This window comes from Ahaetulla prasina, chromosome 8 (assembly GCF_028640845.1).
Source record: "Ahaetulla prasina isolate Xishuangbanna chromosome 8, ASM2864084v1, whole genome shotgun sequence".
NCBI lineage: Eukaryota > Metazoa > Chordata > Lepidosauria > Squamata > Colubridae > Ahaetulla > Ahaetulla prasina.
The window spans coordinates 67,040,631-67,068,092 of NC_080546.1; the positions used below are offsets into that span (position 1 = coordinate 67,040,631).

Consider the following 27,462-nt stretch of genomic DNA (forward strand, 5'->3'; position numbering starts at 1 on the left):
CTTTTTGCCCAAGAGAAGAGTTTTTCAAGCCACTTGACAGCAGATTAACACTGTCTGAGCGGCTCTACAGAATCACACAGAACTGGCGGTCTAAATAGACCGCCATTAACGAAGCAGAGCCACCGGAAGCCCTGCAAGACCCATTCTTGAATACAGCTCACCTGTTTGGAACCACATCTCTGACATTAATACAATTGAACGAGTCCAGAAATATTTTACAAGAGTTCTCCGCTCCTCTGTAAACAACAAAATACCTTATACCTCCAAACTTGAAATCATCTATTGCAATGTCCTTCCTGTTAAAGACTACTTCAGCTTCAATCGCAATAATACAAGAGCAAACAATAAATTCAAACTTAATGTTAACCGCTTCAATCTTGATTGCAGAAAATATGACTTTTGTAACAGAGTTGTTAACGGTTGGAACACACTACCTGACTCTGTGGTCTCTTCTCAAACTCCCAAAAGCTTTAACCAAAAACTGTCTACCATTGACCTCACCCCATTCCTAAGAGGACTATAAGGGGCATGCATAAGTGCACAAAAGTGCCTACTGTTCCTGTCCTATTGTTTTCTTTCATTATATGTGCTTGTATATAATATTGTGACAAAAATAAATAAATAAATAAATATAGAAACCCCTCCCCTCAGTCTGTTGTAGGACAAGCCAATCCGCAGGTGCGAAGTTGTTTTGAGAACCTCAGGCTAAAAAGTTGATAAGAAGTTGTTCTCAGGCGTTGCTTGCTGGAGGTGCTAAGACAAAACAGATTGGCCCTTAATTCAATCCCTACCTCCCCTTACATTCCCAGGAAAGTAAATCAAAGTACAGGATAAGCAGGCAACAGGGAAAAGGTTATAAAGTGAGGAATGCATCCAGGCCCTCTCCACTGGAATGGCAGCATCCCGATAGGGATCTATGGGACCTGACATGCTGCCACCCTAGGAGAAGTACACCTGGAAAAGAAACAAGGAGAAAAATAGAGCAATAGTTTAGTTAGGGTTGTCAGGGTATTGCGTATGGAACTTTTTTAGCAGTTTGGAAGCCCTGATATGTCTTTTGGCCACCTATTCGTTTTCGGAGGGGGGTTTCCAGTTTTCAGGATACTAAGTATTGCATGGCTCCATGGTATGTATGTGAATCAAGTATTTTCCTGAACTCAAAGTGCTGCTCTCCTTCAACCATGATAAGAGGAGGGGGGGTGGTCTGAGTGGAGAGGTAATTTCATGTTTTAGCAGGCTGCAATGAAATACTGGGTGCACTTGTAGCCAGCAGTAGCTCAACTGTCACTAGATTTATAATTCGTATGATGGGAAAAGGTCCTATAAATTTGGGCTCTAATTTCTTTGAGGGTTGTAAGGATTGCAGGAATTTAGTGGACAAGTACACCCTATCCCCTACCTTGAACTGTTCTGATTCTGTTCCCTTTTTGTCTGCTTGTGCCTTAAAGGCTGTTCTGGCATCCTGAAGTGCTTTTCTTATCACTGGCCTAACATTTTATGGTTGGTGTATCCACTCCTTAAGTGTTGTGGCTTTCGGCCGCTGGCCCCTCCAGCAGCTGAATCAGAGGAGGAGGAGACGTGGGAGTCAGGGTCAGCATCAAGGCAATCTGAGAACTCCAAGGGGGAAGAGGGAATAGAGCTGGCAAAAAGAGAGACAGAGGGAAAGCTTGGGCCATCAATCAGCCCCTCAGATGGAGAGTCAACAGCCCCTAGGTCTGGAGGTGGCTGATGAAGAAGAGGAGGAACAGCTGGGTCCAGTGCCTAATGTGCGAATGCGCAGGAGGCAGAGAGGAGAACAGTGGAAATCTGTGGGCCGATCCTTGGGAAGGAAGTGCCACCACTGCTAGCGAAGCCCCACCCTAGCTCTGGGGATAAAAGGCAGGGGGCAGAGATGAATAGATGTGGCAGACAACTATTCATCTCCTGATCGGCTGGACATTAGCCTGCGGTGAGAGAGAAATTTTTTGCCGGGGTTGCTGGAGCTCCTAATAAAGGAACCTTCGAGTTAACTTCAGAGTGTTTGTAGTATTTGGGGAGCTCTGTCAGAACATTAAGGGTGGGTATGGTAGGCTCTTCTACTGGTAGTTCTCGCACTGAATCCTTGGCCAGTAGCTACTCTAAATGGGCTGAATCCTGTGCTCGAGTGTACTGCATTATTGTAGGTCACCTCTGTAAAAGGCAGGAGGTCAGTCCAATTGTCCTGTTGGTCGTTGATGAATCATCTTAGGTACTACTCTAGAACTGAGTTTGTGCATTCCATCCCGCCATTTGTTTGATGATGATGACTCAAACTCAGGCCCTGATTAGGAAAGCCCCTCAGTACTTTGACATGAATTGGACTCCCCAGTCAGATATAATCCTTTGGGGGGGCATCTTGTAAGTAATATATGTGGTATAGGAACATTTTCATCAGGGATTTTGCAGTGGGAATCTTCTGGCAACGTATAAAGTGAACCTGCTTGGAGAATAAGTCAGTCACTACCCAAATGACAATATTTCCTGCACTTTTGGGCAGTTCTATAATGAAATCCATAGAGATCTCTCCCCAGGGTGCTGAAGGCTCGGCCACGGTTTGTAATAGTCCTGAGGTTTCCTCTGCCTTCTCTTTGCAGCTGCACAGATTGGGTAACTGGCTATGTAGCTCTCTATATCTTTCTTCAATGACGTCCACCAGAATTGCCTCTTTATCAGGTGTAACATTTTTACAAATCTGAAGTGTCCGGCTAGTTTTGAGTAATGGTAGGTTCACATAAGGCTAAGTCTCTGGCTAGCTGGAACTTTCCTCCATCCAGTCCAGGCCGTCTTTTAATAAACAAGTGTCCTTATGGGCCTGAAACCACTCTTCGGTGAGGAGGGCTTGTTTAAACACCTGGGTGGCGGCATTGTCTTTTGCTTGTGCCTTGGTCATCACTTTAGCTGCTAAAGTGGTCAAGCTGAGGTTTGACCACTTCTGATTTTACGCTGTTGTAATGTGGCATTCTGGATAAGGTGTCAGCTAGAAAATTCTTCTCCCCAGGAAGGTATTTGAGGGTGAAATCAAAACTTTTGAACTATTGGGCCCAGTGTACTTGCTTTGGGATAGTTTCTGCAAGGTCTTAAGGGCCTCCAGATTCTTATGGTTAATCCATACTTGGAAGGGGATTTTACTCCATTCCAGAAAATGCCTCGTGAGGAGGGCCCAGTGGACAGCATACACCTTTTTCCCAAACTGCCCATCTCTATTCTGTATCTGTTAATTTTTTGAAGGTGTATGCACATGGCTGTAATTGGCCTTGCTCATTCTCTTGGAGGTGGATCGCCCTGACTGCCATGTTACTGGCATCCACCTGAATGATAAAAGGTTTTCCTGAATCTGGGTGCTTCAGCACTGGTTCTGCTCAAAACAGTCTCTTTACCTTTTCAAATGCCACTTGGCACTCTATGGTCCAGTTCAGACTCGGTTTGTATTTACCCCTTCCACCTTAGTAATTGGAAATGCAATTTGTGCAAATGCTGGGATAAATTTTCGGTAAAAGTTAGCAAACCTGGGGAAACTTTGTAGCTTTCTACGCATGCGGGGAGATTCATCCACTGCCTGCTCTTTCTCAGGGTCCACTTCTACTCCTTCATGGGAGATTTGATACCCTAAGTAGTCTATCCTTTCCTTTTTAAATTCACACTTTGACAGTTTTGCGTAAAGCTTTGCAGCACAGAATTTGTTCAGGACCGCACGAACAAGTTTTACATGCTCCACTTTTATCTAGGTGTAGATTAAAATGTAATCTAAGTACACCAAAATCCCTTTGTAGAGGTGCTCATGGAGCACCTCATTTATTAACTGCATGAAAACTTCTGAGGCTCCCTGCAGTCCGAATAGGAGTACGTTGGCCTGGAAGCACCCTAGTGGGGTATTGAAAGCGATTTTTCATTTGTCTCCTTCACCTAATTCTGACCCTGTAGTAGGCTTCCTGCATGTCCAACTTAGAGAAAATCTTCCCCTTGGAAAGGTGGGCTAATGTGTCCTAATGTGGGGAAGGGGGTATACCTTCTCCATACTAACTGTGTTCAGACTCTTATAATCAACACATAAGCATAAAGACCCATCTTTCTTGTCCCGGAACATCACCAAAGCCACTATTTTGGGTTGGGATGGTTGGATGAAACCCCAGGCTAAATTTTTGTTAATGACAGCCTGCAATTCCTCAAATTCCTATGGGGACATGCAGTACAGCTTTGGCTTCACCCCCAGAAATATTTCAACTACACAGTCTGTGGTGCGATGGGGGTGGGTGGGTGAGCTCATCAGAGCTCTCTTCGCTGAACACTTCAATTAAGTCTCTGTATTCCTGAGGAATGCCTTGTGGCGGTTCACCCTTCCCCGCAGCAGCTGTTTTCTTTCTGAGGCTTTCCCAGTTCCTCCCCATGGTTATTGGGTCTTGTCACTCCCCACTGGGATCTTAAAATCCCCTCTTTTCAGTCTGTGGTTTTACCACTTCAGCCAGGTGAGCCCCAGAACCTGTGGCCACTCCATTCCAGGTGCTACAATAAATGTCAGTCTTTTATCCTCTCCTGTTCAACATCTATATGAAGCCGCTGGGTGAGATCATCAGTGGTTTTGGGGTGAGGTACCAACTGTACGCTGACGATACGCAGCTATACTTTTCCACCCCAGGCCACCCCAACGAAGCTATCGAAGTACTGCCCGGTGCCTGGAAGCCATACGGTCTGGATGGGGAGAAACAGGCTCAAGCTCAATCCCTCCAAGACGGAGTGGCTGTGGATGTCGGCACCCCGGTACAGCCAGCTGCAGTTGCAGCTGACTGTTGGGGGCGACGCATTGGCCCCAATGGAAAGGGTGCGCAACTTGGGCATTCTCCTGGATGAACGGCTGTCGTTTGAAGATCATTTGACGGCTGTCTCCAGGAGAGCTTTTCATCAGGTTCGCCTGATCCACCAGTTGCGCCCCTTCCTTGACCGGGATGCCCTATGCACGGTCACTCACGCTCTTGTTACCTCCCACCTGGATTATTGCAATGCTCTCTACATGGGGCTCCCCTTGAAGAGCACCCAGAGAGCCACACGTGGCTCCCATGTAACACCACTCCTGCGCAGACTGCACTGGCTGCCTGTGGTCTCTCAGGTGCACTTCAAGGTGTTGGTTACTACCTTTAAAGCGCTCCATGGCTTAGGGCCAGGGTACTTACGGGACCGCTTTCTGCTACCAAACAGCTCCCACCGACCTGTACGCTCACACAGAGAGGGGCTTCTCAGGGTGCCGTCCGCCAAGCAATGTCGGCTGGTGGTCCCCAGGGGAAGGTCCTTCTCTGTGGGGGCTCCTACCCTCTGGAATGATCTTCCCCCTGGATTGCGTCAACTGCCTGACCTTTGGACTTTCCGCCGCGAGCTGAAGACCTATTTGTTTATTCGCGCGGGACTGGCTTCGTAATTTTAAATTTTACAATTTTATAATTTTAAAGATTTAATTTTAATATTCATATTTCGATATAAATTTTTAGGGTTTTTTTTAACGGTATATTGTTTAAAATTTTAGCCAATTATATAATAAGTTTTTTAATCTTTGTTTTTATTTGTATATTGTCTATGTTTTATTATGGCTGTGAACTGCCCTGAGTCCTTCGGGAGAAGGGCGGTATAAAAATCTAATAAATAATAATAAATAATAATAATCGTGGGCTCCCATGGTTGTTTCCAAGGGTTCAATAGCAAAAGTGGCCAGTTTCCCACCCTCAACTGACCTGTCTAGCTGACAAAATAAAATAGGAGTTTTTAGCTTCCACAGGAGAATGCCCACTCTCCCCACTAGGGTTGGGCTTATTAAGCATCTGGTACACCCGAGTCCAGGAGGGTAGAAAGTTTTACTCTCTTTTTTTGGCTGGGGATGAATAGTCTTAGGGGCAATGTGACTGGCTCGACTGGTTTGCTTACCAGACTGGTCATCTTTGGAGTCACTTCTGAAGGGGCCAAGGTCCTCCTGTGGTGGGGTAGGAGTTCCCTTCTCTGGGTTTGCTAAGGGGCAGAACTCCATAACCTCCCTGCTTCTCAGTGAGGTGCTTCCCATGCAGGGTAGTCTTTGCCACTTCCTGCTTGACAAGCATTCGGGGTTCTGGACCAGTGTCTTCAAATGGCACTCAGCTGCACAATGCCCATCCTTTCCACACTTGAAGCAGGCAGTTGATCATGGTGAGGGGGCAACCTGAGGCTTGAATAGCTCTCACTTCCTTGGGCGGTAATCTCTTCCAGGTTCTCCCAGGTCAGTACTGGTTTCTGGCTAGATCGATTTCCACTTCCTCTGTCAGGATGAACCAGTCATGGAGGTGATTTGGAGCTCCGTGAGCTAGGCAGACATGGTAGAGGTCATCGTTCAGCCCATCTTTGAACCAGCTTAGTAGAATGTCTTCTGGCCAGTCCATGCAACATGCAAAGTCTCAGAATTCTTTGGTGTATTCAGCTGGTAGCCCTGCTTCACTGTTCTGATGTAATCACGAGCTTTTCAATCTGCTAGTGGATCTTCAAACCTGTGGCAGAGTGCCATCATGAAACAAAGTTCTGGAATTCAGGGGCATTTCCATTGTGGAGGATCACCATCTACCTAGCCGCTGCCCCCTCTAGGGCCAGGGTGACAACTCTGATTCAGGTGCCCTGGGTTTGGAAATGTGCCAGGAAGAAACCCTGTTGCTGTGGGTCGCCATTGTACTTGATGCCCAGGGGTGGTGTTTTCTGTTCCAATTGTGGGGCTCTCATTGGTCCTGAGATGTTTGCAGGGATTGGTGCTAAGCGTGATGGGTTTTCCAAGGTGGCGGCCACTCTGCCTGCCCCATCTGCTTGGTCTACAATGGGGGACTGGGGTGCCAGCTCTGGCTCTATTGGTTGCTGCAGCTGCTTTGTCTCCTCCGTCTCAGTGGCTCAACTCACCCCGGGCTCTCAGGTTTCAAAAATCTCCATCACAAAGAGCATGATGTTTCTCTTGAGTCACTCGTCCTGGACCAACTCTTCGGCTAGGTCCTCATGATCCTTCCAGTTCACACTTCCAGCCCGATTACTGGCCATCCCAGGTGAGGTTGACACCTTTGTTTCTTCCATTCCAGCTGTCTTTCTTCCCACTCTGATCGAGCATCTCGGCTTCACTGGGTTCTCCAGGGCAGCAGCTTGTTTAGTAGAGCATCCAGAGGTTGCATCCAGCTGGATGGTCGTGGTAGTCTCACCTCTGCATTCTCTGTCTCCATGCTTGCTGCCTTGCTCAGACATGGCTTGCAAGGTCTCCTCAGTGGAGCAATGCTTCTCTGGGTTGCCCATTTTGGAGATCCTGCTTAATGTAAGGACTTGCCTTTCCTCTCTATTCAAGAAAGTAGAACTCTTGAAATGATTGGCATTTCAAAAGAAAACTTTTATTGAGAGAAAGTGATAGCTAGACAAAGAAAGCAGGATCTGAGGATTCCTGCACAATTCCGTTAGGTTAAAAAGATAGATCAGTCTGTTGTAGGACAAGCCAATCCACAGGTGTGAAGTTGTTTTGAGAACCTCAGGCTGAGAAGGTAATAAGTTGTTCTCAAGCATTGCTTGCTGGAGGCTCCGGTGCTAAGACAAAACAGGTGGCCTCAATTCAATCCCTCCCCCTTACATTCCCAGGAAGGTAAATCAGAGTACAGGATAAACAGGCAACAGGAAAATGATTATAAAGTGAGAAATGCATCCAGGCCCTCCCCACCAGAATGGCAGTATCCTGATAGGGATATCCTGGACCCGTGCCCCTCCTGGCTGGTACTGGCCACTCAGGAGGTGACACGAGGCTGGCTCCAGGCTATTACGATCGCTTCCTTGGTGGAGGGAGTCTTTCCGACCGCCTTGAAAGAGGCGGTGGTGAGACCCCTCCTCAAGAAGCCTTCCCTGGACCCGGTTGTTTTAGGTAATTATCGTCCGGTCTCCAACCTTCCCTTCGTGGCGAAGGTTGTAGAGAGTATGGTGGCATATCAGTTTCCCTTGCACCTGGATGAAACTGTCTATCTAGACCCGTTCCAGTCTGGCTTCCGGCCCGGTTACAGCACTGAGACGGCTTTGGTCGCGTTGGTGGATGATCTCTGGAGGGCCAGGGATAGAGGATGCTCCTCTGCCCTGGTCCTATTAGACCTCTCAGCGGCTTTTGATACCATCGACCATGGTATCCTGCTGCGCCGGTTGGAGGGATTGGGAGTGGGAGGCACCGTTTATCGGTGGTTCTCCTCCTATCTCTCCGATCGGTCGCAGACGGTGTTGACAGGGGGGCAGAGGTCGGCTCCGAGACACCTCACTTGTGGGGTGGCGCGGGGTCGATCCTCTCGCCTTCTGTTCAACATCTATATGAAGCCGCTGGGTGAGATCATCAGTGGCTTCGTGTGAGGTACCAGCTGTACGCTGATGACACCCAGCTGTACTTTTCCACACCGGGCCACCCCAACGAAGCTATCGAAGTGTTGTCCCGGTGCTTGGAAGCCGTACGGGTCTGGATGGGGAGAAACAGGCTCAGGCTCAATCCCTCCAAGACAGAGTGGCTGTGGATGCCGGCATCTCGGTACAGTCAGCTGAGTCCTCGGCTGACTGTTGGGGGCGAGTCATTGGCCCCGATGGAACGGGTGCGCAACCTGGGCGTCCTCCTGGATGAACGGCTGTCTTTTGAAGATCACTTGACGGCCGTCTCCAGGAGAGCTTTTTACCAGGTTCGCCTGGTGCGCCAGTTGCGCCCCTTTCTAGACCGGGATGCCCTGTGCACGGTCACTCACGCCCTCGTGACGTCTCGCCTGGATTACTGCAATGCTCTCTACATGGGGCTCCCCTTGAAGGGCATCCGGAGGCTTCAGTTAGTCCAGAATGCAGCTGCGGGTGATAGAGGGAGCCTCGTGGCTCCGGGTGACACCTATCCTGCGCAGACTGCACTGGCTGCCTGTGGCCTTCCGGGTGCGCTTCAAGGTTTTGGTGAACATCTTCAAAGCGCTCCATGGCATAGGGCCGGGTTACTTACGGGACCGCCTACTGCTACCGGATACCTCTCACCGACCCGTGCGCTCTCACAGAGAGGGACTCCTCAGGGTGCCGTCAGCGAGACAGTGTCGTCTGGCGACACCCAGGAAGGGCCTTCTCTGTGGCGTCCCCCACCCTCTGGAACGAACTCCCCCCAGGACTTCGTCAACTTCCGGACCTCCGAACCTTCCGTCGCGAGCTTAAAACACATTTATTCATCTGCGCAGGACTGGATTAGTTTTTAAATTCGTGGGTTTTTAAGGGGTTTTAAATGGGTTTTAAATGGGTTTTTAATGGGTTTTATTATTTGCTAAATTTTAATTACGGCCAAATTGAATAAGTTTTTTAGTGGTATTTTAATAGTATTTATTTTGTAATAGTACTGTTTATTTTATCTGCCTGTAAACCGCCCTGAGTCCTTCGGGAGAAGGGCGGTATAAAAATTTAAATAATAAATAAATAAATAAAATAAATTTATGGGACCTAACAGTGCCCCTGGTTTAGTTGAGCTGCATGGATTCTGTTGAAATCACTGAGGTTTGCATCCAAGATTAGCAAACCAGATAAATCAGGTTCCGGAAACAGCAGAAAGTGAAAAATAGCTAACAATCAGAACATTTTTGATTCAGAAGGATGCAGAAAAGGAAATAAACCTGAAAATTACAGACCAATAACTTTTCTTTCCAATAACATACAAATTACTTACAGGCATTATTGCAAACCAAATTTATGGATATTTGGAAAACAAGGATTTGTTGCCTGTAGAACAGAAAGGGTGCTGCAAAAATTCAAGAGGAAACAAAGACCAACTGATGATTGATAAACTGGTCTTAAAGAATTCATAGAAAAGACAACAAAGTTGTTCATGGTCTGAATTTATTATAAGTAAGCATTTGATTCTGTTCCACATAGCAAGGATTGAGAAATACTTAGATATTTTTGGAATTAGCAGCAACATTCAGAAATTCCTGAAGACTCCCATGAAACTATGGCAAACTAAGTTGATGGCCTGTGGAAAAGAACTTGGTAAAGTTGAAATCAAATGAGGAGTTTTCCAAGGTGGTTCCTTGTCACCTTTGTTATTTGTATTTTTGATGGCACGACTAACAAGCATTTTGACTAAGACAAAAAAGGGTTGAAAATTTCCCATTTGCTTTACATGGATGATTTTAAATTGTTTGGAAAAACAAAAGCTGAATTGAGCTCACTCTTGAAAAGCACTGAGGAGTCTAGCAGAGACATTGAAATGCAGTTTGGCATTGACAAATGTGCAATAATTGCTATTAAGGCAGGAAAAATTGTTGAAGATGATGGATTCAAATTTGATAACAAAGAGTTGATAAAAGCTGTAACAGCAGAAGGGTACGAGTACTTAGAAGTTTTGGAAACTTCTGACCTGTTGCACAAACAAGTCAAGGAAGCTATTTAGAACAGAATAGAATTCTTTATTGGCCAAGTACATGGAATTTGTCTTGGTGCATGTGCTTGTTGCATGTGTACATAAAAGAAAAGAATCATTCAACAAGAATCAATGTATTTCAACAAAATACATAATGTGAGTCTGGAAAATCTTGAGATCAAAGCTCAGTAGAGGAAATATCACAAAGGCAATTAACACCTGGGCAGTGCCTATAATACAACACTCAACTGGAATAATTGATTGGACTCAGCTAGAATATAACTTAGATAAAAAACCAAGAAAACTAATGAAAATGCACCATGTTCTGCACCCAAAAAGTGATATTGATTTATTGTATTTGTCAAGATTTGAGAGTGGCAGAGGACTCTCTTCAAGGTGAAACTGGAAGAGGAAAAAGATAGCTTAAATGACTACCAAAAAAAAAAAAAGCAAAAGAGCCTTTGCTGAAGGAGGTGAACAAGAGAAACCTCTTGAAAACAACAAGATTGAAAGTGAATATCGAGGAAAAAAACCCAATTAAGCATCTAGTTTCTAACTGGAAAAAAAAGCCTATGCACAGTAAATACCTGAAGGACATTGAAAGAAAGGCAGATACAAAGCTAACATGGAGCTGGTTGAGATCAGGGATATTGAAGAAAGAAACTGAAGGCTTTATTTTGGCTGCTCAAGAACAAGCCTTAAAGCAGTGGCACCAGCCATGGGGTGTCCTGCTGCGAGCGGCACTGGTGCAATGAGGCACACGGCATCCTGTCACAAGTGGTGGCACTGGCACAATGCGCCATGTGGCATTGGGCCTCAAGCAGCCACAGAAGTCACTGTGGTGGTCCTAAGGTAAGCGGGGGTGGGGGGTAGCTCCACCCCCCCACCCCAGCTTGATTCTACACATGCACCTTGCCTCACTTTGTACAATCAGATGGTGGGATGGAGTGGGCAGGGTCTTAACAAGGGCTTATTTTGAGGGTAGAGCTTATATAAGGCATACATGTAAAAATCTTAATTTTCAGGATAGGTCTTATTTTTCAAGAAACACAATATTTCATACTTTTTTTAGAAGAAAAGAGTTCTGAAAAAAATTACATTTATGTTCTATCAGTTCATGCTGATTATCAATATGTTCAAAATGTTTCACTGCTATATAAATAGTCCTCAATTTATATTTATTTAGTGACCATTCAAAGTTACAACACTAAAAAAAGTGACTTATGACCATTTTCCACACTTACAACTACCTGTATTTGGTGTTATTTCTCCCCTTTTACAAGCAGAGGCTTAAATTTTATAATTCTGAATTCCCTACCTTTGCGGATGAATGTAATCAATGACACTGCTGAATATTTATTAGTAATTATTGCTGTAATTATTATTAGTAATATTAATATCGGTGTACACAGTGATGGGATCTACCAGTTGTTAAGTAGTTAAGCAGTTCAGAGAACCTGTTGTTAGAAGAAATCTTTTGTTTTTTTCCACTTTAAAGAGTTAATTCTGTAAGAAAACTTTATTGCCCTGCTTACAAAAACTGCCTCTCAGTTAACTCTTATTACACTTTTACTGTTGCTTCCAGTTCTGGAGCTTCTTGGAGGGTTTTTTGGGAGGGGATTTTCTTAAAGGGGAAGGGTTGTTTTAAGCTTTTTACACCACTGTTGGGAAGAAATACTCCCCTGATGGAGTTCTTCCAGCCAGGATGCAATGACCAGCACTTTGAAGAAATAATTAAATAATGAAGCAGAAGCTTTTAACGACATGGAACCAAGATGAGTGACATTCAGCAAGGCTTATTAGCTATTTGATTGACATTCAAATGTGAGTTTACATACCCTTGCTGACTTTTGGTCTAAAACTGGTTTTTGGTGAAGTTTAATCCTGTGTTAGTGGTGAGATAATTTTCCCTATTCAGCTTTGTTTGGAAGGAAAAAAATTAATCTCTGTTCCTGAAAAGAAGCAGAAATCTGACTAGTTCCTGTGTCTATTTGTTCTGGTAATTGGTTTAACAAGCAACAGCTATTGTGTTTGCTCCTTTGCTTCATTCTGAAGAGCTTAAATGATCTCTCTGCTAAAGGGTTTCACTTTATGATCAAGAGTTGGCTGCTGATAGTTATCATTGCATTTTAACTATTTTAATTCCTCAAGGTGCTCTGGCACCCTGCCTGATTTGTAACTCCAGTTTGCAGATATTTCTAATCTAATGAAACTTTTTGTATTTTTGTATAGGTCATCCTTGACTTACAACCGTTACAATGGCACTGAAAAAAGTGACTTATGACCGTTTTTCACACTTATGACCATTGCAAAAGACTGTCATTAGGGCAAAGAAACGATGTCACATGACCACCTGGCCATGCCCACCCGGTCACATGAAGCACCACAGTTGTGAAATGAGTGACACGGTTGTTAAGAATGCTGCAACGGGCATAAATGTGAGTATGGGCATAAATGTAAGCATGGTCATAAGTGTGAGGACTGGTCAAAAGTGCGAGGACCGGTCAGAAATGACTTTTTTCAGCCCTCTGAGTAGTCCCTATGCACATAGCCACCCGGTCACATGACCACCAAGCCACGCCCACCCAGTCACATGACTACCAAGCCACCGCCCACCCGCCCCCAAAATAAGTCACGCCCACAGAGCCGGTTGTTAAAAAATTTGAATCCCACCACTGGGTATACAGTATTTTGGTAGGAATACTGCTTTTTCATTTCATTTTTCATTATATGTTAAAAATTGCTTAGAACATATGAAAACTGCAAGTACAGTTTACAGGGAACTAATTTTTTTTTCAAATAGTGGCTTCATGCTATTGAAGAAAAATTCTGCAATGTTGTCCTTGACATAGTCTGCAGTCTCAAACATTCCTTTGAGCTTGGCATTGTAGAGACATCCCTGTTCTGGATGTCCTTTGAGCTTGGCATTGTAGAGACATCCCTGTTCAGAAGGGAACATAAAATTTAAAGAGAGCAGAGATGCTCATTTGGCACCTGGCAGCAGCTTACAAAAACATACTCTTTTCCTTGACTTCCTTGACATTGGAAGTTATGGGGGGGCGGGATGTAACATCCATGCCCATTTAAGTGCCAAATCATCTCTTTTTTAAAAATCTGCAACTGTGAATTGGCCAATGCTTTTACAGATGTATTAATGTTTGCTTAAATTTCCCCAAAAGCGAGCGAAGAGTTGGCAAAAGAATTCATTTAAATGATCTTGGATCTTCAAGATCTATGAAGCATATTTACCTTCCCAGCCTTTCATCCTTCCTTCTTGATGAAATTATACAATTTACATTTTGCAGCTAACCTCAAACAGGGAGGCTGCTGAATGCATCCGGTAGAAAATGGAAAAGGGCATTGCAAGATTCACCACAATGATCCAAGGTTCAAATCCAAAAACTATTTCTTCCAGGCCATTGTCATATTCAGGGCGGCAACCAAAAGCTTGTGGAATCCAAAGCTATAAAAAAAGAACACTTTTTAAAAAAAAATCTAGATTAAAAGTTATCTGTGAGATTATGATGGGAACAATATTTTTCAGCTTGATTCATATAATTTAACTAAAAATTCAGTTGCAGAATTCTAAATTTTATTTTGTATTGTGTATTTGTTCACATGGCCATGTAATCTTTGTCCTGGTTTCAAAATCTTTTTCTTAGGTTTAAAATTATACACTGAAAAAAACAATAAAACGTTCAATATTAATTGAACAAAATAAATAATTTTAATAATAGCTATGAGAAGCCTGTTATTAGAACACAGTAGCCTGCAATTACTGCAGGTTCAAGCCCGGCCCAAGGTTGACTCAGCCTTCCATCCTTTATAAGGTAGGTAAAATGAGGACCCAGATTGTTGGGGGGCAATAAGTTGACTTTGTAAAAAATATACAAATAGAATGAGACTATTGCCTTATACACTGTAAGCCGCCCTGAGTCTTCGGAGAAGGGCGGGATATAAATGTAAACAACAACAAAAAAAAAAGCAAGGAGACTCATTGTACTTCATAAGCCATTGTAGGGCATAACTGACCTTGTCAGGCACAGCACCTGTCTTTTTTTTTTTTTTTTTGCAACTGCCAGTACATGAATTTTTTTCTGGACCAATCACTTCATGATCTCCTAGGACATTCTAAAAATATTTTATTATTAAATGCATTTACATTTCTGACCTCATTATTGTTGCTTTTAATGCTATATCTGATTGGTCTACCAAGGTACCCTCATACTGTTTTGCCTATAGTAAAATTTAGTTATTTTATTCTAAATGGAATCCAGCATTAGTCTTGCTAGGAACATGCTCCTTGACCTTTATCATTCCAAACTGCCAAGATCCAAATCCTGCATCTGTATCTCATATTTTCCATAGAATCACAGATGCAAAGTTGAATGGGACACCAGAAAGCATCTTGTGCAGGAATCTATTACCTCAGCATCCCTCATATCCCGCCTCCCACCCACCCCCAGCATACGAAACTCCACCATTCGGTGAGGCTGGCTCTTTTGCTGGTAAATGGCTGTTACTGTTAATTGGAGTTATGTCCAGTCTTTCATTCATGGTGGCTAAGATTCCCTCATCCTATTTTTCCCTACTGCAATAACCTAGGGAGCTTCCCAGCTGAGGGGGGACTTTAGCCTAGGTCTCCGCATTCTACTATGCAACATTAAAACAACTCCGAACATTTTATCCTTGTTGGATGGAAAGAAACTGTCTAGAGCTTTCCAGTGGGCTAGCTGGGTAATTAATTATTGATAAAGAGAGGACAAGATTGTTCAGGATATACTCAGCTTGAAATGTATCAGAACTGGAGCCAGAGGGTTTTGGAAATCTTCACACTTTACTGCTCTTATGAACAGACCTAGGAAGGACGATTACATCCATGTTCTTATTTTTTTTTCTTATGAACAGGTTTGTTTATTTGCAGACCTGTTAGAACTGCAGTAATCACTTTTTGTGGAGAAAAATGTCACTGTCTCAAAAAATGTTCCTTTCTTTACCAGTCTTCAACTTTTGAAAGCATGGAGGCGGGGAGAAGTACTGTATAGAATATCGAATGGTATCTATTTTAATCTGCTACTTAGAGAAAACTCCTGGGGCATTTATAGTCTCTTGAATAAAAGGACTGAATTGAGTATTTCCAATATTTGTTCTTTTTTATATTGGTATACCATACATATTTGTAGAATGACTTTTTAGCACTCCCCTTCCCACAATGGAAGTACCTTTTTTAAAAAAATTTGCATTTATATCCCGCTCTTCTCCGAAGACTCAGGGCGGCTTACACTATGTCAAGCAATAGTCTTCATCCATTTGTATATTATATACAAAGTCAACTTATTGCCCCCAACAATCTGGGTCCTCATTTTACCTACCTTATAAAGGATGGAAGGCTGAGTCAACCTTGGGCCTGGTGGGGCTTGAACCTGCAATAATTGCAGGCAGCTGCTGTTAATAACAGACTGTCTTACCAGTCTGAGCCACAGAGGTCCTTGGTGGAATCTCAGTCCAACTCACAATGCCACAGAAGAAAATATACAAGAGGGAATAATAAGTAATATAAATTACTTAAAGGCTCTGGTTATTTATTTGGATAAAAATCTAACAAATAAAATATAATAAAACCTGGAGAAATTTTCTTCCAAGCTTGCATGTTTTCCTGTTCTGAAGTCACTTGAGTTGCAAAACTCCAGAGATCACTGGATTGCAAAACTCTAAACGAAACTGGATGTGAGGCAGAAGCAACCAGAACTATTTGTGAATAGACTCAAGCAGAAGCTTTGCTGTTAGTCACCTATGTTACAAGAATTTTGCCAGACTAACTGCATTCCCTTGGAATTGGACAGATAAGGTTTCAGCAATTCTGGTGGAGGTCACCTTTATGCTGTTTTCTGCAGTGAAAAGACTCTTGCCTCTCTCTTAATATCTCCCAGTCTAGCTGGAGTTTCCACCACAATTTCGCTACTGTCATCTAATGGTCCTTCAGATTTCTGCAGTCCAGATGTGATGATTTCCAATGGAAGACCAAGCTACTTTCTAAACAGAATGCTTCTTTACAGCCATTTCTGAATGTATTTCCAAGCCTTCAACTAATTAGTAATCCTTCAAAAACTGTTTGTTTCTAAAGCGCAGTGCCTTGGAAGAATTGATGACCCATAGGAAAAATCTCAGCTAACTAGAAAATCATATTGAATTATAGGGATGTTTACTGTGATGCACTGATTTTGGTTTTAATAACATTTAATCTGTTTTTCTAATTGGTACATAAAAATTTAATGTGTCTAGAAGTTAATTAGCATAATTTGTAATTCAACTGCAAAGCAAAGTTTAGTAAAAGTAGAAAATGTTGATTTAAAACGTATTCAGTCAGCTGGCTAATATGGTATTGTTAAGTAACCCCTAGTGCAGTGATGACGAACCTTTTTGGCATTGCATGCCAAAAGTCTGAACACATGAACATTGTTGCGCTCGTGCGTGCCGGCACCCATAATGCAATACGCACCCCCATTTGCGCATCTGCACACGAATCCGCCACTCCCCTGCACATATGCCCCGCATTGCACATGCGCACATGCACCCCCACACTGCACATGTGCACAGTCTGCACTGCACATGCGTTCATGCCCCGCGCATGCACCCCCACTTTTTCCAAGAGGGCCGGAGCATCTCTTACCGGAGGACAACCAGGTACCAGACCGTTCCCTGGCTAGACAGCTGTTTCCCAGCCAGAGGCACTCTTGGCCCCGCCACCTTGGTAGCATCATTAGCTGGCCAGCGAAGCTCCGAACGGGTGGCCTTGCCTAGGATCCTTCCCGCTGGGAACCACAGGCTGAACAGGTGCAGCTGGTGGGGCTTTGGCAGGGTTTATGATGGGCTGCCTGCACAGATGACCCCATGGCCACCATCAAAGCGGGGCTGAGATGCCCCCCTTGGCTTGCTCCACCAGCCATGTGGATCCCCTGGGCTGTGGGCGTTGCTGCACTGACTCTGGTATTCCTCCTACACAGTTGCACCATCCCAAAATAGCAGCAGCAGCAGCAGCAGCTGCTGCTGCTGCTGCTGCTGCAGGGGGAAGGGCAAGAGCAACCGGCTGGCTCAGGTGCATGGGGCAGAATTTTCTGGTTGGGCAGCTGGCTGCCCTGCTCACAGCTCCTTCCCCAGCATTGGCTTGGCCAGTGGCACAGCAGTGGGTGTGGCAGCAATTGAGCGATGGGCCCAATCACAGGCAGCACAGCACCCCCACCCGGCCTCTGCTGTTGTGCCACCAGCCGAGCCGGACTCTACAACCACTGCAGGGGGAGGCAGCGATGCCCACAGTCAATGCTGGGGAAGGGGCAGCTGGCCCCCCAGGCAACAAATGCTGCCCCATGCATATGAGCTGGCCAGTCACTCTTGCCCTTGTCTCTGCAGCTGCCACTGCTGCTGCTCTTCTAGGGTGATGGCCACAGGATCATCTGCACAGGCAGCCCATCACTACCCTGCCCTCATTGGCTGCTGGTCCACCAAAGCCCCATCAGCCATACCTACTCAGCCTGTGGCTCCCAGTGGGGAGTCCAAGCAAGGCTGCACATTCAGTTCTTTCCTGGACAGCACATGGCACTGCCGAGGTGGTAGGGCCATGAGCACTGCTACCAGCCAGGGAATGGTGGCTCCCAGCGGGGAGGAGCCCAGGCAAGGCCACGTGTTTGGCACATTGCGTTGCCAAGGTGGCAGGGCCAAGAGCCTTGCCGCTGGTCAGGGAATGGCAGCTCCCAGTGAGGAACAGCCCAGGCAAGGCCGTGCATTCAGAGCTTCCCTGGCCAGCGCATGCCGCTGCCATGGTGGGGTCGAGAGCGCTGCCGCCAGCCAGGGAATGGCGGCTCCCACCGGGAATGAGCCCAGGCCACAGGGTCATCTGCACAGGCAGGCAGCCCACCACCACCATCCCGCCCTCACCACCTGCTGGTCCACCAGTGCTTCAGACCATCTGGGGCCATGCAAGAAGCCCACGCAGGGGCTTCTTAGGAAGTGGCCGCTTGGATCCCCTCTTTGTGTCTTTTGGCATGCATGCCTGCTGCTGGACTTCACGCACACATGTGTGCCAGAAAGCAGACCAGCTGGATAGTGCTCATGTGCACTCTGGAAACAGGAAGATCATCTTCCTGGAGCGAACATGCTCTTCTAGTTTCTAGCATGCCCATGCACATGAAAATCAGCTGGCCGGCGCACCAGAACCCAGAAGAGCAACAGGCAACAGCTCTGCATGCCTGGAGAAATGGCTCTGCATCCCACTTCTGGCACACATGGCATAGGTTCGCCATCACGGCCCTAGTGCCTATAGATGATAATAAAGGAGATAAAATCTTCCTTTGGGGGGGAACATATAATAGTATGTTTTGCCCAGCAGATCTGTGTTCATTTTGTAATTTTAGAACACTCTTGCTTCTCAATTCTTGTCCCTTTTGAGAATGATACTTGGTTGCTGGCTTGTGAGTAGAAACTGAAGTGTGTTTTTTTTATTACACTAATTTGGCTATCTTTGTTGGTTGAAAAGCAGGTTACAACAGTTAAACAGTTCAATCTTTACTTACTCTTTGGAAGATAAAAGGACCGAGGACAAAATGTCCAACAGTTCATCAGGCCTCTGGTGGTTGTGATCATACAGCTGCTTGACAAGTTACATAGGTAGGGAGAATTTCATCCTCTGATTTCTGCTTAACATTAATTTCTGCTGAACTTAATGTTAAAGGCAAAACATATTGAGGGCAATTGTCCTGCTACAGAAATAAATTGCATTATTTTAAATACTTACTGAGAGATTACACAAGAATAAAAATACAGCAATATTCTTCAATATACTTCTTTTGTTGTTGACAGAGAAATTTCTCAGAGTGAATGAAAAATCTGGAGAGGATGGAGAGACTGGAATCTTGCTCTGATTGATGTTTTCATGGAAAGCACAACTGGAACTATTCTCAGATGGATAACTATTTCCATAAAATGTGGATGACAATTTTCCATTTGTTCCATTATAGGTTTCTTTGTAGGAAGCTGCAGGGGAGAGATTGCTTCCACTGGACACTGTTAGTATTCGCAGAGTTTTAATGTCATCATTACTCTTGTCATGCTCACGATGTATAGATTCAATTATGAAGAGGTTCTGAATATATTTCTCAATGATAACAAGTACAGAGTAGGGCAAACTGAACCATGTATATGCTGGATGGGACTGAGCATAGATAATTGCAAGAATAGAACCCCAGGAAAGAAGCCAGGAGCCTGAGGCTGTCCCCACCAAGAGGTCTGCATCAAGTTTTCTAGCTGGATTTTTAGAAATATTTAGTGAATTGTCTTCAAGTCTATAGATTAGAATCGCCACAATGCCTGCTGCACACATGAGTGCCAGTACTGTGATGGCATATAAGTAAAACATAATAAGTGCTAGTTCACTCTTTAATTTTGAACGTCCAATCTGAATAAGATAAACAACTACAACTGCTATTGTTGTAATAAATACTATTAGACCTAAGATGCTGCCTATTACTGTGCCCTGAAACTTGAAAGGCATCTTATGTGGCTGCAGGTATTCAACTTTACGCCCAATGTTTTTCCAGACCACGTACAGCAATGTGGATGCTAAAATGTGATACTCAATATTGAAGGGATATAAATAATATATTCCTTGGGAAAATACGGAACAGAGGGTGGTGTAGGTACAGTTGCAAAGTGGTGTATGATCATCCAGCTCTAGCAGAAAGAAAAGAAAAAGAGAATTAAAGCATTTCTTAGTCAGAGTGCCTAAAATTACTATCTAAAGGAATTCCTATCTAAAAATTCCTAAAACAGGATAGAAATACTGTTATATTTTAGCATAATATATTATGAACTTATATTACACAGAGAAGTTCTCTATACAGGCAGTTCTCAACTTACAACAATTTATATAATGACTGTTTGAAGTTACAATCGCGTTGAAAAAAGTGACTTTTGATCATTTTTCACACTTATGACCATTGCAGATCCCCATGGTCACATGATCAAAATTCAGATGCATGGCAACTGACTCATAGTTATAATGGTTACAGTGTCCTGGGATCATGTGATCCCCTTTTGTGATCTTCTAACAATCAAGATCAATGAGAAAATTAGATTCATGTAACAAATCATGCTAAGTGGTTTACTTAATAACTGCAGTGATTCACATAACAACTCTGGCAAGAAAGGTCATAAAATAAGAGTAAAATTCACTTAACAACTCAACAAAATTCAATTTAGCAACAGCAATTTTGGGCTAAATTATGGTTGTAAGTTGAGGACTACCTGTAATAATAAGTACTGTATAGTCAAGAACAAATAATATTCCTATCTTAAATAAGATATGACAAGTCTCTTAAAGTGATATTTTTTCCAAATTTGTATGCTAAGCTGTGACAAAAAGTTAACAGAATAAAAGGGTTGGAAGGGACCTCATAGATCTTCTAGCGTCAGGATCTCCATCGTTGGCCTGGTGTCTTGCTGGCATCCTGCCACCAAAGGGGAAGGGAAGGAGGAGGAATTTGGGGCAATCTACACTGTGTATCAAATGATGGGAAATGGGGAGGGGGCGCTGACATGTGAAACAGGAGCTGATTGTACCAGTTATGCTGGGCATCTTCAAGGCTGCTTGCCCTGGGTGTGAAATTTCAGCAGCCTGAACAACAGAGCTTCCCACATTGCAACAATCCTGGATTCGGTGGCAACAGACTGGAAATTGGGGGGTGGGAGGGATGGGGAACTTTGGGTTTGGCTCTTTGTATCAGTGAGCAGGAACTTCAGATTCTGCCTCACCTTCCTGCAACCAACATCTTTAGTAAAAGTTATTTTCACTTCAATCAATTTGAGTCGAGATTGTTTGTTTGGGGGCAGGTCTGACATTAGGCAGGTCTGACATTAGGCAGAATCTGCCATTTTGGTCAACCTGGAGAAGATATTACCTCTACTGTGGGGACCGTACAAACAATATCAACTAAAGAGAGCAACCAGGAAGCAATTGAAACCTAGAGGTGTGGATGAAGCCACCTCCTGGAGCACTGGATCTTTCTGAGTGGCTAGGGGAGGATGACCCACTGAGGCCCCAATATTCCCTAGGGCTTGGAAGAAAACAGAAGTCAGTAGAGGAAATCCATGAGATTACATTCACCCATAGGGACTGGGGAGGCACCAACATGGAAAGCAAGCCGAACTGGAAGGACTGGATGAAGAAGGTGATGAGGAATGTGGAGAAAGTAATCAAGCGAACAGGATGATGGACCAGGCCATAAAATTCAAACGGGGCAACCTGATGTCAGCACCTAAGCTCGACCAACTGTGGAGGCTGCCACCACCCTAGTGCTGGGGGTGGCTGTCCCTCAGGGAGTGCCTCAGGACCAGCCCCACCCCCAGCCCCAGCTCAAGGTAGGAGGGTCTGTAAGACTGCAAGTCATAGAATTCTCCCCACCCCTAGAGGTGATGGTGAAACTCTGACCAATCTGGCAGAGGGCCCTGGGAAAACCAATCCTGACTCTGCCCCCCCCCCGGTAAGTGGCCACATCACCCCGGTGACTATCCCCATAGAACTAGTGGTCCAATCCTTGGGACTCAAAGCAAGCTTGTCAGCCCTCCTGGACTCGGTTTACACCAGATGCCTGCTCAGCCCCGCCCTATTTGAGAAGTTAGGGATCAGACTTGAGCAGCTTAAAATGCCAGTGGCTTTCTGTCAGCTGGATGGCTCCATAGTGGAGGGGAGAGATCCCAGAGACATTCATCACCAAACCAGTAGATGGGGGTACATACCGAGACTTTGAGCTTTATCAGAGTCTTTCCTGGCAGGAGAGACCGCTGGTGTTGGGAATAGTGTGGCTGTTGAAATTGAACCCTTATGTGAACTGAAGGAGGGGGCTATGACAGATCAACCTGGGGGAAAATCAGAGGAGAGGCCAGGGGTCCCAAGATCCCAGGCAGAAGATGGAAGCTGCTTCCCAAGAACAGAAGGCGGGAAATCCTCGAATCACCAAAGAGTACTAAGACCTGTGGGATGTATTTAGTGAAAAAGGGTCAGACACACTCCATGCCACCAGCCCACTAACTATTCCATAGTAATCTTGCCAGGGACCAAATTGCCCAAACCCAAGCTATACTCAATTACCCCTAGGGAACTGGGCAAGCTATGTACCTTCATTGACAAAAATCTAGAACGAGGGTTCATCCAACCAGCCTGTCCCTGGGTAGCTGCCCCGGTTCTGTTCCAAGAAAAGAAAGATAGGTCCCTTCATTTATGTGTGGACTATAAGAGGGTTAAACGCTGTGAAATATGGAAAATGTTTATCCCTTGCCCCTAATGAAACACTTGCTGGCCCATCTGGCAAAGGGAAATTTTTTTCACAAAGCTAGACTTGTGAGAAGCATTTTACTGAGTTAAGGATCAAAGAGGGAGATGAGTGGAAGACTGTACAACTACCTCTTAGGGTGTTCTCAGTTCCCAGTCCTCCTGTTTGGACTGCAAGGAGCCCCTGCAGTCTTTATGCAGCTAATAAATGAGGTGCTGCATGAACATTTATACAAAAGGGTGCTGGTATATTTAAATGACATCTTAATCTATACGAAGGCTATGGCAAAGCATGTCAGCTAAAGAAACGGTCAGCCCTGGAGGCCATCTTTTCTTTTGAATCTTCAGGGATGCCACACTTAGTTTTTGGAAAACTGGGAGAGGGTTTCCATAGAGCTGGTAAAAGTATTTAGCCATAACAACATTCTTTTCTCTGAGAGTCAAGGACGATCAGTCTAAACTGGAGTGGCATGACTGGGAGGCATCTTCAGTTGGGATGGTGGATTGATTGGACCATGTGATGGACATGTGGGTTGCAGGGGAAGGAACTCTGACATTCCTTTGGGTGGGGAAAACCTGGGAGATTTCAGATTTGGATTTTTCCAGATGTGCCAATAGTGTTCACAGAGTCAGTTGCTAGCGGGCTTCCCAAAGCAGTTTGACCAACTCAGCATGGGCAGCATCGCGCAGCGACCCCCTACTGGCCAGCCTGGCTGGGTCCTGGCTCAGCCCATGTTCACCTTCCTGGGCCCGGGAACCATGACCGTGCAGAGTGGAGAATCGGCTTCATTCCACTCAGTGCAAAGCGGATCGTGCCTTAGCCTCCCCCTGGTCTACTGGGATGTCAGCTCCAGTTGGAATTGGTTCAGCATTGCAGCAAGGCTTGCTACGACACTCCAACCCAGGACTGCGAGGAGAGACATTGGTGCTGCTGAGACACAACACCCCCCCTTGCTAGCCAGTCCTGAGATTGCCCCCTGCTGACCGGATCCCCCCTGGCTGGCCTTCTACCCCAGCCAGGGGAGGGTACAGTACCAGTGGATGCCAGCTCCTCCCCCATGGCTCAGAGCAACTGTTGTGACCCAGGTTCCTGGACCCGGACTCCTGGACTCGGATGATTCAGAAAGTGAGGGAGAAGACCTGGCAAGCCCTGCTTCTCTTGGGCCCTCTCCCTCCCTGGCACCCACTCAAAGGGAGGAGGAGGGGCCGGCAAGGCCTGATTCTCTCGAGCCTTCTTCTGATTTGGCAACTCCCCAAGAACAGTTTTGGAGTGATGCAAGACTGCGCAGACGTGACCGGCGCGTACAGCAGAAGCGGCGTTGGGATAAAGCCAAGGAATGATGGTCATGCAGTGACATCTACAGAGACTTTAAATAGGAGGCGGGACTTCCTGGCTTTTTTTCTTGGACAAAACAATGAATTTGCGCGGGCAAACTGTATCAATGGAGGGAAGAATATATTCGTGAGTAATTCTGGCCTTATCTATAATTTCCTCGTTATCTCCAGAAACTTGGCAGGCCCATGGGTAGATGTGGCCAGGACATTTATCTATGTAAATAAAGTAGAAGAGGAGGCCTTTGACTGACTCTTTGTTGGGAGTATTGGGGGAGGGAAACAGAACAGCAACATTCAACAGATCCTCAGGAAAGCTGGCTTATTTCCTCAATTGGATTTGGTCCCAGATTGACCATTATGGGGACCAATATCAAACCGATAAGAGAGATAGTATTGGTCATTTCTGATGGCATGAATGAGGGGGACATGGCCAATTGGATAGGCCAGCTACATGATGAAGGAGCCCAGGAGCTGAAAGATGCTGACAAGTTTGTGCAACTGCTAAGAGCCCAATTTGAAGACACAGCCCATCAGCAAGAGGCAGAAGCCCAGATCAAAGCCCTGAAGCAAGCAGGCTGACCCCCCCAAAGACTTTGTCTGGGATTTCCAGAAGTTGGCTGGGAAACTGAGAGACTGGCCTAAATACCTCCTTGTCCAATACTTCAAGGAGGCCCTAGATCAGGATATCAAGGCAGGCTTGCAGAATCAGGGGAGTTCTGGACCATATACAGGACTGGTACAATGTAACTGTTGCAATGGAGATCTGACTTGGGTAGGCACCGGAAGCCTACCCAAGAGAAACTACCAGGAGGACCCTGGGTCGCTGAGCTCCTGAAAAGCCAGCTGAAGCACCACAATCAGTGCCACCATGGACGATCAAGTGCTTCAGATGAGGCCAACATGGGCACCGGGCATCCAAATGCCTGATTCCCACTCCGGTCCCTCAATTTCAGATCCCATTGGCTTCCCACAGAAGGAGGCTTCCCGCAGAAGAAGACTTCCCCCAAGGAAGCCTCCAGACAAGGGGAGACTTGCCCAACAATCCCTCTCCCCCCAGCTGGGACTTCGAAACCCCTCTCGGCTCTGTCAGTGAGGGCAGAAGCAAAGAGGATCCAATGGTAAGTGAAGCCATCCATGCCCTCACTGTCAAGACCTGGATAATAATACCAGAAGCTGGGGTTCAGGGGGGTGTAGATGCCATCATAGACACCAGCTGCAACAGGTGCCTGATCAACCTCCCCACTGTCCAGCAGTTAGGGATAGGCACAAAATCACTCCTGCACCCCACACACTTTGAGCAAGTTGACGAGATGCTAATAGATGGAGCCCCAGCCACTTTAGTCATGGAGCTCATTAGGCTGGAGATGGAGTTCCACCTTATCTAGTTTGTAGTAGCCCCCAAAATGACCAAGTCAATTATACTAAGGCTCACTTGGCTAGACAAGTGGGGGCCGACCATCACATGGGAAAATGGGTACCGAAAGCTAAGAATAGGCATTGGACTGTTGCTGCCAATCCCGCCCAGACAATTGCCAACAAGGAAAAGTCCCTGGCAACCCCAGCTGGTGGGAAAACATTGCTGCCACCTTGGATGGGCTCCCCGGCTGCCCACAGGTGCCCAAGGAATATTGGGATTTGGTGGATGCCTTTAGCAAACAGCACTGCAACTTCCTCCCCCATCACCAACTGACAGACTGTGAGATTGAATTCGTTCTGGGAGCCAAATTCATGCTGCCAAAGCAAAAAATGTACTCCATGACACCAAAAGAAATGGCCAATTTGGCTAGAGGTTTCATTCGACCTGCAAAATCTAAAGTGGCAGCCCCCATGTTGTTCAAAGAGAAAAAAGAAGGGGGATTAGGCTTTGCGTTGATTTCCATGGAAGCCACCTTTTCTTTTGGATCTTGAGGGCTGCCACACTTAGTTTGTGGGAAACTGGGAGTGGGGTTTCCATGGACCTGGTAGAAATATTTAGCCATAACAAAAAAAATTTCTCTGAGAATCAAGGACGTTCAGTCTGCACCTGGAGTGGCATGACTGGAGGCATCTCCTGTTGGAATGGTGGTGTCGAGCCCTGGCTGGGACTTGACAACCAAGAGTGGGGGGAGAGTAGGCACCGCAGTGGTAGACGCTACCTGAAATGGAGTCGGGACGGTGGTGGGAGGCCAATTAGGGTGGCAAGCAGATGGCTGGCATTGGAAAGCTGACTGCATCGGACCCCAGCCAGCAAAGGGGAAGAAACTCCTGGCTTCTGGCATGGTTTGTCGGTGTACGATGATGTCACAGAGCTCAGGAAAGCCGCAGAAAGGCAGGAATCATGAAAATGCTGACGAACAGCTGATGGTTTTTTTTTTTACAGATACCGGATGCTGGTTACGCAGGATTAAATGAATAAATAGTGCTGAGAGGCGATTGCTCTCAGCGCCGACTTTCTCTTAGCTTGTCCCCTCCAGGTCTGTGCAGTTCCAAACAAGACTATCAGCCAGCAGAAATCACACCAGGCAGTCCAAAGTGGCCACTTGGGCCAGGCAAAGGGGAATAGAAGAGTTGCTGGTATGGATAGAACATCAGGACAGGCTCCATCATGGGGCCTGGGATGTGGCCTCAGCAGGCATTTTGGGGTCCGCCAGCGATCCAGACCATGTTCGATGGTAGTTCAAACCGGGTGACCATTTTTCTTAGTCAGGTCATAAACCACATGGACTTATATAGACGGTACTACCCATCACAGTGGGCGATGGTGATAGCTATTACAGCAGTACTGACGGGTGAGTCAGCGAATTGGGTGGCTTCCCTGCATAGTGACCATGCACAAGAACTTGTGGACATGGGACTTTTCCTGGAGGCTCTCCGTTCTAGATTTGAGGATGAGTCATGTGCCGAGGTGGCAGAGGGGGAGTTGATAGCACTCCAGCAGAAGGGCTGGTCCGCAAAGGAGTACATCCAGGAATTTCGGAAGATGGGCGGTCGATTGTGGGAGTGGCCGGAGTGCCTTCTAGTTCAACAATTTCACATGGGGCTGGACTGGGGCATCCAGCAGGCATGTGTGTATTGTGGTTTGCCTCCTTGGCTAACAACTGGTTCCGAGCAGTGATAGACCTGGACTTGGGGCTGAGAGAGTTTCAAATATGAGGGGATGGGACAATGGGTCAGCAAAAAAGGCTGGAAGACTGGCCTCTGGCCCCATGGGAGGTAAAGACTGTTGGCATTACTCCCGATACTACTGACCAGGCCTGGAGGCCATCATTTCATTGTTTTAGATGTAACCAAGTGGGACATCGGGTGGCAGAGTGCCCCATGCCAATACCATGAACACCAGTTCCAAAACTATCTCCAACTGGGGACAGGGCGAGGGGATGACTGCGAGCAACACCCAAAAGGTCCCAAGTGATGCAGACCCTGCAGGCAGATGCTGAAA

General features: G+C 45.8%; 1 protein-coding gene across 1 annotated transcript in view; it reads right to left on the bottom strand.

The window, feature by feature from the left end:
* The window catches only part of OTOP1 (otopetrin 1), a 251,640-nt gene that overhangs the window by 69,962 nt on the left and 154,216 nt on the right, over window positions 1-27,462 (bottom strand). Inside the window, exons 5-6 of the mRNA XM_058191991.1 lie at window positions 19,179-20,113; window positions 13,640-13,853 (exon numbers count right to left, since the gene is read on the bottom strand). Coding sequence (XP_058047974.1) covers window positions 13,683-13,853; window positions 19,179-20,113 — 1,106 coding nt within the window. The 3' untranslated portion in view covers window positions 13,640-13,682. The remainder of the gene's footprint in view (window positions 1-13,639; window positions 13,854-19,178; window positions 20,114-27,462) is intronic.